The sequence below is a fragment of the Osmia lignaria genome, chromosome 15 (assembly GCF_051020975.1).
Source record: "Osmia lignaria lignaria isolate PbOS001 chromosome 15, iyOsmLign1, whole genome shotgun sequence".
Lineage (NCBI taxonomy): Eukaryota > Metazoa > Arthropoda > Insecta > Hymenoptera > Megachilidae > Osmia > Osmia lignaria.
Genome location: NC_135046.1, coordinates 9725482 through 9737526, shown reverse-complemented (window position 1 = coordinate 9737526; position 12045 = coordinate 9725482). Strand labels below are relative to the sequence as shown.

The 12045-nt window shown below is 31.1% G+C and overlaps 1 protein-coding gene across 3 annotated transcripts; it reads right to left on the bottom strand.

Moving 5' to 3' along the window:
- Window positions 1-3016: 3016 nt before the first annotated feature.
- Top2 (DNA topoisomerase 2) lies at window positions 3017-12045 on the bottom strand. 3 transcript variants are annotated; one of them, XM_034315902.2, is made up of 24 exons: window positions 11854-12045; window positions 11732-11773; window positions 10765-11091; window positions 10448-10691; window positions 9907-10293; window positions 9601-9840; window positions 9422-9527; window positions 9167-9319; window positions 8843-9012; window positions 8555-8765; window positions 7877-8465; window positions 7578-7809; window positions 7314-7513; window positions 7094-7229; window positions 6641-6940; window positions 6023-6256; window positions 5712-5897; window positions 5524-5638; window positions 5190-5339; window positions 5029-5107; window positions 4876-4946; window positions 4505-4618; window positions 4321-4442; window positions 3017-4161 (listed from the first exon to the last, which is right to left on the bottom strand). In XM_034315902.2, the coding sequence occupies exons 3-24, from the start codon at window positions 11064-11066 to the stop codon at window positions 4012-4014; spliced, it is 4491 nt and encodes a 1496-aa protein (XP_034171793.2). In that variant the 5' UTR covers window positions 11067-11091; window positions 11732-11773; window positions 11854-12045; the 3' UTR covers window positions 3017-4011. The 3 variants fall into 3 exon arrangements, with proteins under 3 accessions (XP_034171793.2, XP_034171792.2, XP_034171791.2); XM_034315901.2 differs by having other exon boundaries at window positions 11732-12045; XM_034315900.2 differs by lacking the exons at window positions 11732-11773; window positions 11854-12045 and adding an exon at window positions 11553-11687.

The window sequence follows — 12045 nt, the reverse complement described above, 5'->3', positions numbered from 1 at the left end:
GTGAAGCACGGCGACAGAAAAATTATTACAAGTGAAAACGAAGAAATTACTCGGTGAAGATAAAAAATAATATGTCAGAGCAGTTTTTCTCTCGAGGGACTTTGCTTATCTGCGGAGACGTTCCTCTCTTCTGATGATTAAACGTATGCATGAATGAGTGTGACCGAAAGATTGTTAAAACTAGCGTGCGTGTATATATTTATACTATATATATATATATACTAATAAATCGGATATAATATATATATATGGTGTAAAGAAACAAGGACAAGCATTGACAGTGGAAAGACAACTGTGGTGGATCCTCGCATGACCTCCGTGCAGTCAAGTATTCCATGAATATTTGACTGCATATCATGTTACTTTATTCAAATATTAACATTATTACTTATATCATGACTAATAACAATTAACATACACACATGAGGAAATTTGGTTGGTTGTTCCTATTCTGAAACGAGAGTGGGCTTTAATATATTAAACACACAGGATTGGTCTAAGGTTCGAATGCAATGAATTGAGAATGCTCCCAAATGAAATGTATCAAAATCGTAGTCCACCACGTGCACATGTACATTTTTTTTTCTTCTCTCTAGAGTGGACTTCGGCGCATTATGATCTTACTTCTTTTTCAATTATAATCAGGTATTTAAAAAAAAAAGAATTTTTTAAGGTAAGAATCATAATACAATATTATTGACCTGATTATTATTTCTTTATTCATAATTTGTTTTATATATGTACGTTATATAGATAATTATGAAATAGAAGATTAAGTTATTTTATCAAGTGCCCTTGCTTTGTATTATAGTCGTGTCTGTCGACAAAACTGCAGCTTTTGGGAGTAAGAGAGTTGTTAAAATGTTGTAAGTTGTTGGTACAATGATGTGGGCACGGTATTGATCGTTCAATACCCAAACACGATTGGCAAAAGTATGGTCAGAGGAGAATACATTACAAGTCTGAACAGAGTCTACTATCAGATCCATCGCTTCTATTCTAAAAGCCAACCGTTCCTGCTTCCCCCTCCCCTGTTTACATTGGCGTGACTAGGTAGAGGACAGGGTGAGACTAGTTTTGAAGTTGCAATTTCAGAATTCTGATATTGATAAATTGCAGAATTCTAAAGTTCCATAATTTTCAAATCCCAAAAGTCTGAAATTCCGGAATTCCGAAATTCGAAGCTTTTAGAATTTTAAGAAGTTGAGATTTGAAAATCCTCTCGCAAAGTCTTATCTCAATTAGAATACATTTTTTAATTGGAATGCTATATGTATTGCCATTAAAAACAAAATACACAACAATATTCTCATCACGTGAAATTATGAATTTAAAAAATTCAAGAATATCACGATGAAGTTAGAATAAAACACTATCAAATATTTGATACTATTAGTAAATTTAAAATAACTGGGCCCACCCCGGATAAGAATCCTAGTTACGCCAATGCCTGTTTCTCTTTTCAAATTTCAAAACGTATACTTTTGAAATTTTCTTCCACGAGGAAGTGCTTTTTGTAAACTGTACGTTGGAAGATTAAAACTAGTCAGAGGCTGAGCAAATTTTTATTATTTTTTTTTTCTGAGAACTCGTATGCATAATTGTCCAAATTTTACACGTACTTGAAAAATTGTAATTTAGGTTGCGTAGAATTTTGTTGTTTAAATATTAACAGTTGCGGTAGTCATGATTAGTTGTTTTATTTATTATAATTTAATTCTTGCAAAAAAAAAGAACAGTTGCATACTATTCTTGGACAAAAGTAATATCATACTTTGGCCAGTAAACTTTACGAAAAACACTTCTTTTAAATGAGAGAAAAGGTAACGTTTTTTCTACGAAGTAACTAAATTACTTAATACGGACAAAAAGAAGTGAAAGAAATCATTTAACGAGCATTTATTGCATAAAAAAATCTCAGTCTGAGATTATTTGTAACGATAGGAAGCAAATCTATACCAAGCCATGTTTATATGTTTTGCGATAGAAAAGAATTTTGCATTTGTATATAATGAAAACTCCTTAAAAATGCATCGTTAATAAAACTATCAAACGCATATATCAGAAACAAATTTTTTTTTCTAAAAGATTAATTTCTTTTTTTTTTTATTTTCATCAAATTTGTTGCACAAAAGCCCCAGTTTATTATATCACCTGATCAGCAAAACGTATGGGTCTCATTCCGTAGATAAAAAATAATATTTTTAGCTCTACGTGCTCATATAATTGTACATGCATTGGCGTAACTAGGTAGAGGCCAAGGTGGGTCTGGCCTCACATATTTTGTTGCCTCCTTCTCCAAAGCGGTGATTGACTATCAAATCATTAAAATTTTTAATATTAACAAATTCCAGAATTTTAAAATTCAATTTTTAAAATCCTAATTCCAAAATTCAAATTTCAACATTTCAAAAAATTTCAAGTTCCTGGTTCGAATTTTGAAATTTCCAAATTTAAAGTTTTCTGGTTTCGAAATAGAAATTTTAAATTTTCTAAGAAACCTGGCTCATCCCAGCAAAAAATCCTAGTTACGCCAATGTGTACATGTAGAGTTTCAAGTATTATGAATGAACAAAACAAAAGTAATTAAAATAACAAATCTTTACTAAATAATATAAATCTTTTTTATTGCCCCTACGTGTCAGCATAGTCACGATCTTCCTCATAAACAACAGGAATTGCGTCGAGGATGGTGTATGAAACGTTATAGCAATAAATTTACGTATTTGTGTATAATTTAAACTTAGTAAACTTATTAATTAAATATCAATCACGTATAACAGTGTATGCTTTCCCTACAATGTTGAACATGTATACTTTTTTTATCAGAAAGATCATTTTTCTTTTTTGAAAAAATAGTTGTTAGTTTACCAGTTATTCTTATTAGAATATTAAAACTGTTCAGCACACGAAAAATATGTGTCGATGCAGTTCGTATACAAATTAGCATTGTTAAGTTGTGCGTACACTAATAGTGCTTTATTTTATTTCAGTATTAGGTAATGATATTTGCACGTTATGGTAAGTACTTTATTGATTAAAGATATGTTTATAATGAACAGTAAAAAAAGAAACATTTCTGGTACATGTACATGTGTTACTATGAAAATAGAATATACCATAAAAAGGAAAAGAATAAATAATTGTTAACTGAATGTAAATGACGCACTGTAATGTCTATAATTGTATTCATTATAAATGCAAAAATTTCAATACAATTAAATTTTTCGCGACACTCTTGTACTTCTATGCACTTTTCTATACTTATTTAGAGTACACAGAACATCAAATATTTTTTTTTGGAGTATACCTACTATGAATAAAAATCATGATCACTAATAAATACATTGGAAATATTCGAAATACGCATGGTATGTACATGAAATGAATATGTACATTGGCGTAACTAGGGTTCCTTTCTGAGGTGGGTCAGGTCTTTCGGGAAATTAATTTAAAATTCTGAACTTCAAAATTTCAAAATTTTAGAATGGTAAGAGGACCAACCCCGTTTTTTAGAGGGAGGCCAGACCAACTTCAGCTCCTACCTAGTTACGCCAATGAATACGTGGATTATTACAATTTTTTTTTTTACTGAACGATTACACATTGATACATGTTAAAAAAATTGTGTATTAACTACCGTTCTAACACATGTAAAAATATGTTATTTTATTAATTTTTTTTTATTACAAAACATGGAGTATTCCGTGAAAATTAAAATAGGAAAAGGAGACCGTGTTATTAAACTTGCTAACGTGTATGCGTAATGTGACCAACGAATTTTCTTGTCGTTGTTGTAAAATTTCATTTTCTTAAAATACTATCCATATTTCCTAATACATATATGTACAACGTTATACAAAATTATTAATATTGATTATGATCCTTAAGGCATAATTTGTTAAAATTTATATCAAATACGATCACAAAATTTTTAACAATCATTTGCATTGTAATTCAACTTAAGATTGTGTTTTTTGCAGTTCGAACCTGGACACTATAGAAAGTTGATCAATTGGAATCATCGTCATCCGATTGAATGGCATAGGAAACAGGTTTACGAGAACGGCCAGCTGTTTTTCTTGGTGCTACGGGTGGAGAATTATCTATTATTGTAGAGGAGTCGTCCTCCGAATCAGACTTCTTCTTTCGTTTCTTTATCTGTACCATAAAATAAATATTAAAGTTTACATTATTTAAAAGAGTTAAAATGTAATATTTTACAGTGCACGCGTTGCTTCTTGTACTTTTATGTAGTTAATAATATCTTCATTTATAATATTTCATATTTTGTAATTTATATGATGTATTGTTACTTACAGGTGATTTTTTACTTGCAAATGTGGCATCCTCTGATTCCGAATCAGAAGAAACTACTTTTTTTTTTAATTGTCTTTTCACTCCTTTTCCTCCGCCATTTTCAGCTTTCTTTTTAACAGGAGCTAAATGTAAATATTACATTAGATAAGGTATTTTAATATTATTGTAATGCTAATAGTCTTACACTTTTTAGGTGGCGAGAATAGTATAGAGGAATCTTCACTAGATGTTATAGCAGGTCTTTGTTGTTTATCTGGAGAACTACCGACTAAGGAGTCAAATAGTTCTTCTGAACTTGCTGTTGAAAAATGAATAAAATGGTAGTATAAATTGTAATGTTTTAATGATAAGGCGGATAACCATTGGCGTAACTAGGATTTTTTCGGGGGTGATCCACGTCCCCTACATTAATCTATCTACTTTTTAAATTAATCTTAGAATTTTAGAATAGTGAGGTGGCTTACCCACATTTTTAGGAGGCCAGACCCCCCTAACTTCTACCTAGTTACGCCACTGACGATAACTGCTTATACATATATAAGTACATTTACTTACGTTTCTTATTATGTACTTTGTTAAAGATATCATCGGAATCACTATTTACAGTTGCGGCTTGTTTGGTTTTCCTAAAAATAAAAATACAAATATCATACATTGTGATTCTACTTAACATTTGCATAATGCTGTAATTATAAATTAAATATTTACAGTTCTGTATCTGAAGAAACACTGATCACATCGTCGCTGGACGAATTGTCTTCACTACTCAGGTTATATTTCTTCTTAACTGTAATATTCGAAAAAGTTAATCGTGTATCAGCCATTATTTCTTCCTACGAACTATCGTGTATATTATTAAAAATTAATACCTGCAGTTTTACGTAATGCACGTGGTGCCGGTGGTGGAGAAATACTACCAAAATCAATGTCATCCTCATCGTCAGAGTCTTTCTCTTTCTCTTTCTTTTTGTCTCCTTTCTTTGCCTTTGGCTTAAATGACAATGTTGTCTGTTTCAATTCTAATTAAAGTTGAAACAAAAATAAAGCATTACATTAGTTTCCTATATTTAATTTATTAAGTGGATAACTCCAATTATTGGAATCTTATTCTCTGACCATTTTTTAAATACACAGAGGTGCGGGAAAATATTTGAAATTTGAATTTGTAACTTTTAGGTTAGAATTATATTGGTGTATACATACTCTTTTTGCCAGCTATTTTTTCAGGAGAAGTACCCAGTCTGTCTTCTAGAGACTTAGCACTTGCTTCAACTAATGCATCAAGTTCATCTTTATCTTCTGAAACATCTTTCTTTATCTAAGACATTAAAGAAAAACTCGAGTTAAATTTATAAAAAATAAATTGTGCGATTAAAATTATATTATGTTACCTTCTGTTTTTTAATTCCTTCTTTTTTGTCTTTGGATACAATGTTTGCTTTCTCAATTTTCTTTTTCAATTCCGTGTCAATCACAGGTTCTACTCTACGCATTTCGTCTGAGGAATAAAATCTTTGTGGTGGTTTTTTAATTGTTTGCCTCGATTTCTGCTCATCTTTTCGCTCTTTTTCTTCTATCTACAATACACAATGTATGCAAGAATATTAAGTGTTATTTTTAACCTTCACACGCTGTTATTCTTAAATAAGAATGGGTCAAAGTGACCCTGAAAAATATTATTGCCACAGAATTGACCAATTACTTTATTTAATTCGCTCAATAAATTATCCAAATCCTCTTTCCATAAAGAGACAGGTGTACGAGCTTGCAGTCTCTTCAATTCAACTAATTTTTCGTCCCTTTGACGTAACAGTTCATCCTTCCTTTCCTTTGTTAAACTCCATAAAGTCATTCCTAATAAATAATCAAAATTTTCTTGCCCTATGGCAGTGGTTGACAAAGCACCTTCATCTTCAGCATTATCAGCAACTTCTTCCTATCAACAATAATTGTTTTAATATTAAATATGTATATGAAAAGTTATTTCTCTTATCCTATAGTTTTCTTTCTATCACTTACTTGAGCTTCCTAACGTGACGTAACAGTTAAAGTATAATATATATTATTTTATTGCACTTATTGCAAGTACAGTAGTCTACTACTGAGAGAGTCCTCTCGTTATATTGCCACGTGAGTGATATACTTCTATCTCTCCAAACAAAAATTTGAAAAGTTGTTCGCTCCTACAATCTCGTCCGCGGCAATATAACGAGGGTATACTGAAATTGCATTGTTATTTCTAATCATAGGAATTTCCCACTCCTACAGCTTTGGCCGCGAAAATATAACGAGTGTCTATTTTGAAAGATAAAATACTTACTAAAACTTCTTCTCTATTCTGTGATAATTTCCAAGCTATTATTGGGTCGGATTCGTATCCCCGTGTAACTAATTCAGCTATCATATCCTTTTTCTTCTTATTTTCTATTACTAAATTACCATCGCACTTTTCTAAAATGAATCGTGCTTGATTGGAAAGTTTCGATGCCTCTGCTTGCAGTATACCCTCCAAATAAGCCTTTCGTTTATGATACGCTTCCATTCTTACTTTGTAAAAGTTTCTTAAAATTTGAAGGGAAGAATCATACTTTTGTAAGCATTGATTTTCATCGAACGCACACTGTAAAGAAAATAAATTTTATTTGTATTTTATTGGTGCGGAATTAGAATTTTCTATTTGGGGTGGACCAGAACCCTTAGCCTTAGATTTGTCACCAGTGTTAAGCGTTTAATATAAATAATTATGTATCCATAATTATTATTATTATCTTACCATAGATGTAACTGTCGTTGTCGTTTGCAATTTAAAAGCTTTATGAAGGCCATCTCTTTCTAATTCAACTAACTTATCACGGTTTAATATTACTATAAAATGTACAGACGTGTCTGTATTATATTCCTTGTAATCGCTGTAACAGCACACAATAAAAATAAATAATCCATAGTAATTATTAACATTAAAAATTTTCATATGAGATTCTAGTATCACTTACGTAATAATCGCAGGAGTTTTATCCGATCCATGTAACATGGGCTCTAACACAGTTTCTTTGTATACTTGCGTCCAAATACCAATTGGAAGTTCAGTAATTTCAACCTTATCAGGTCCGATCACCGAAATTTCCCCGCTAATAACGTATCTAAAGTCTCCGCAACTCTCAATAGTACCTTTAAAATTTTTATAATACGGTACCTAAACAAAATATCAAAATGAGATACATAAGAGATGAATATAAAATAGTTTTCCAGAGTATTACCATAGGTTTTGGATCAGCATCGTCCATCATTCTAAACAAATTTTCAATTATTTCTCTAGGATTATAATTTGGTATTTTGGTCATCCAACCAGTGCCAATACCATCAGCACCGTTCACCAATACCATTGGTATTGTTGGTATATAGTAGACGGGTTCAATTTTTTGATTATCATCATACTCATGCTTTAATAAAGCATCGTCGTGTTTATGGAATATGAGTCTAGCTAGTGGACTACGAAGAAAGAAAATTATGTTACATTTCTAACTTATAGTTATTATATATAGTATAAATAACATACCTAAGCATTGTGAATATGTATCGAGGACTTGCCGCGTCTTTTCCTCCTGCAAGCCTGGTACCAAACTGACCAATCGGTTGAAGTAAATTAATGTTGTTGCTTCCTACAAAATTCTGCGCAAGGTTTATGATAGTTGACATAAGAGAGGTTTCGCCATGATGGTATGCAGAATGTTCAGCAACAGAACCAGCTAGCTGGGCGACTTTAACTTCACGTTTGTCGTTACGTTTTAAACATGTATAAATTACTTTTCTTTGCCCGGGTTTAAAACCATCAATCATATTAGGTATGGATCGAACATTATCGTAATTACTGTATAAAACTAATTCAACATTAATGAAATCAGAGAACGTCACTGTACGTGTATCTTTTTCATACAAGTAACGCTCCCCAAGGCCAATCTCTTTTCTTCTCTTTGTTTCATCCATGTGATTCATTAACCAATCTTTACGCTGATCAACGCATTTCTTGCTAAAGGCCATTATTATGTTTTGATCATCGTGATCGCCATCGTACCTGAATCTAATTCTGTGTCTAGCCATGTTCTCAAAATATTCTTTCGCCTCTTTAGCTGTAGAGGTACCCAAACCTATATCGCAAAGAAATAAATTGTTATATAGGGGTTGTAAGAGAATGTTAGATCTAATTTTTAGAATGTTAATTTTTAAAAATAAAAACCTTTGTAGTATTTGATCTTGTAAGTATGATAATTATCGGTTTCAGATTTCCACTTGGTAAATTCTGGTAAAGAGAAAAAACTCAACACTTGATTTCCCTTTGATGCCTTAACAATAGGTGTAATAAATTCCTCTACAAAATTTAATTTCAGTAGTGATGGCCAATTATGATGAATAAAATTAATCAATAGTCCTTTGATATGAGAACCATCCTAAATAAACACATAATTATACGTTAAATAACATAATTAAAATATAAAGCATAAAATTCATGCGAAAAGAGATTAACCTGGTCCTGATCAGTCATTATCATCAATTTTCCATACCGCAGTGTTTTTAAATCGTCACGTGTTTCATATTTCTTTTTATATTGAAGACCAAGAATTTTTATTAGATTATTAATCTCTGCATTTTCTAATATTTGTTTATGCGTTGCTTCCCTTACGTTTAAGATTTTACCTAAAAGTAAAAAGGATTTAAAGATAGCATATTATACATGTAAAAATAATATGATGTATAGAGTGTGCCAAAAATTGAGTGTCCCAAAAAGTCTGTGGCTTTCAGGTTGTATGGTATTTTTAAGGCAACCTGTGTATGTGAATATATTATTTACCTCTTAGAGGAAATATACCATATTTATCTCTACCTATAGCTGCAAGCCCAGATACAGCCATAGTTTTGGCCGAATCTCCTTCGGTTAATATAAGCGTACAATCTAATGATTTAGCAGTTCCAGCGTCATTAGCATCTTCTAATTTTGGTATCCCTGCAATACAAAGTCACATAAAATGTTACATTTATTATGAATTTTACAGGAGTGAATATGGGTATCACTGGCATAAGTAGGATTGATTTATACTCAATTTACCTTGTAATTTTCTTTGCTTCGATTTAGGTCCTAATTTCTGCAATTGACTATCTGCTTTAAATTTTGCCCATGTTAAAATTGCTTCTACAATGCCAGTTTTCGCTATCTATATAAAAAATCAAAATTCCTTACATATATAGAATAACGTTAAATAAGTTGAGTAAAATTATAATACTTACAGAAGTAATAAATTTATCACTGAGTGTGCACTTGGATCCAAAACTTTTAGCTTGCAGTGTCATGTTTTCCTTAGTTTGCGAATCAAACGTAGGATTATTAACGAGACAATTAATAAAAATCCATAAATGATTTTTTATTTGAAATGGCTTAATTGTTAGTCCGCCTTTATTTTTCTTTTTTAAAGTTTCTGTCAATTGTTTCACTATTAGTTCCGTGACATGATCTACGTGCCGACCACCCTATGTGCAAGTACACAATTTAATTGGCATATTTTACCTTATGTTTCATTTCAATATATTTATTACCTTTGTTGTTGCAATGCTATTTACGAAAGACATTTGTTGAAACCCTTTATCCGATATAGTCACAGCTACTTCCCAGCGCGGTCCACAACTTTCGTATGCAATTTTCAAAGGATTGCCAATATCATCCTCTTTACCCTTAATGTAGAAGTCAACGTAATCTCTGAAATTTTTCACTGGAATTCTAATACCATTAAGGTAAACTTTAACGCCTCTGCTAGAAGCTGCTACATCATAGGCTCTTCGAGACATCAGAGCAATTATATCATCATCTAAACAATCCATTTTGAATTTTGATAAATCTGGCGAAAATATGACTTTTGTAAAGTCTTCGCCAGAGAAATCTTTAATTCGTGGTTCACTTGCACTTCCCATGTTATTATTCCATGTCTATAAATGTAATCATGTTACAAATGTTTATTGTTAGAAAAAATGTAATTATGTGAATTGTCATAACTGGGATATTTTCTGGGGCAGGCTGGATCCCTTAGATATTTTAGAATTTTTTAATTCTGAAAATCTTATAGTTACTTGAAATAATTACCTGCTTTAAGCATTTCTTATATTCCTTGGATGCTGTCTCTATAGTAAAACGATGACTAAAAATATTACACAATTTGGCACCATAGCCATTTCTACCACCAGTTACTTTTTCTTCTTCATCATCATAATTAGATGATGTTAATAAATGACCAAATATCATTGTGGGAACATACATATTTTCTTCTTTATGAATTACTACTGGAATGCCTTTACCATTATTCCATACAGATATAATATTATTTGTTCTACGGATTGAAATGTATTTTTAATTATTCTTCTAATTATTAACATAATAGCTATCTAATTAGTATTACTTACGAATCAATTTCAATTTTAATGGTATCCATTTTAGGATCTCTTTGTTTATTATCTGCTGCATTGACTAAAATTTCATCAAATATTTTATATAATCCAGGAACATATTTTATCTCCCTTTGTATCATGCATTCTTTTTCTTTATCGTAAATCCACATTAATTCGCATACCGGTTCTACAGAACCAATATATGTATCAGGTCGTAATAAAATATGTTCCAATTGAGACTTCTTTTGGTATATGCGCTCAATGGTTTTTTTCTTCTGTGCATTGTCCCCTCTGCCATTTTCTGCTGCTATACTCATTGTATTGCACTGTTTCTTTATGTAACTGTAAAATTAAAATTTATACATATTTGTTAGTTAAATTGTTGGATGCCTTGTACACGGTACTCAAAGAAATAGAAAGCTGTTTAAGAAATACAGGAAAACAACTGAAAATGATGATTTAGTATTAAATGTGAGGAATGTATAGTGTTTGTTGATATTTGGAAATTTTGATTTCAGTTTTGTCATAGAAAAAGGATGTTTTATTAGTGGGCACTAAGTTCTTCAATCTCAATTGATGAAATTGTCATATAATTCTTATAACACCTTACCGTCGTGTATTAATGTATTAAATAAGAAACAATTTCATAAATGGATGAAGTGTGATAAAATCAAACATTCCATGTACTTAATTATGATGACAGCTTTGAAATTTTGTTTTTGAACATATGCTTTAGTTATATCATTTGAATATCAATTCAAAATCCAAAGGATTAATTTTGATTATTATTAAAAGTTTCATACCCGAAACGAATTTTACTAATATGGCGGGAAAACATCCTCCGTGCAATTGGCTAGTACGATGAAGACGCTAATTTCGCGTAAGCATGTTCTTTCGAAACTTAAATATGTATAAACACATACCCATTTGAAAGAAAAATTGCGAAAATTAGACCATATTTTGGATTATTTTTACAGCCTACCTTCAATACAACTGCAATAAAAATACAGCGTTGTGTCGGCAACTGAAATTTGTACACCTACAGGTTTCTACCAGCATTTAAGGTTGTTAGCTAACGCAATGAGTAACTTAAATAATTATTACACGCATATACACTATCTTCCTCGTTACTTTTCTTACTGAAATAGTTATTAAACTACCGATATTACAGAAAAAAATATTATTTTAATTCGAGACTTCGTCTGAAACCTATACATTAAACTGATGTATGGTAAACCAGGCCCTCCAAGCTCCACTCTTGTGAATTTGATGCAAATTTTAACTCGGCGCAGAAAA

What these genes read in the sequence shown, in the direction of transcription:
- Top2 (XM_034315900.2), bottom strand. Translation starts at nt 11,587, where the DNA reads ATGTTTTCCCGCCATATTAGTAAAATTCGTTTCGG. An exon ending in ATAAGAAATGCTTAAAGCAG is followed by an intron (nt 10,294 to 10,447) that starts GTAATTATTTCA and finishes TTACATTTATAG; the next exon opens with ACATGGAATAATAACATGGG. An exon ending in TAATGACTGATCAGGACCAG is followed by an intron (nt 8,766 to 8,842) that starts GTTAATCTCTTT and finishes GTGTTTATTTAG; the next exon opens with GATGGTTCTCATATCAAAGG.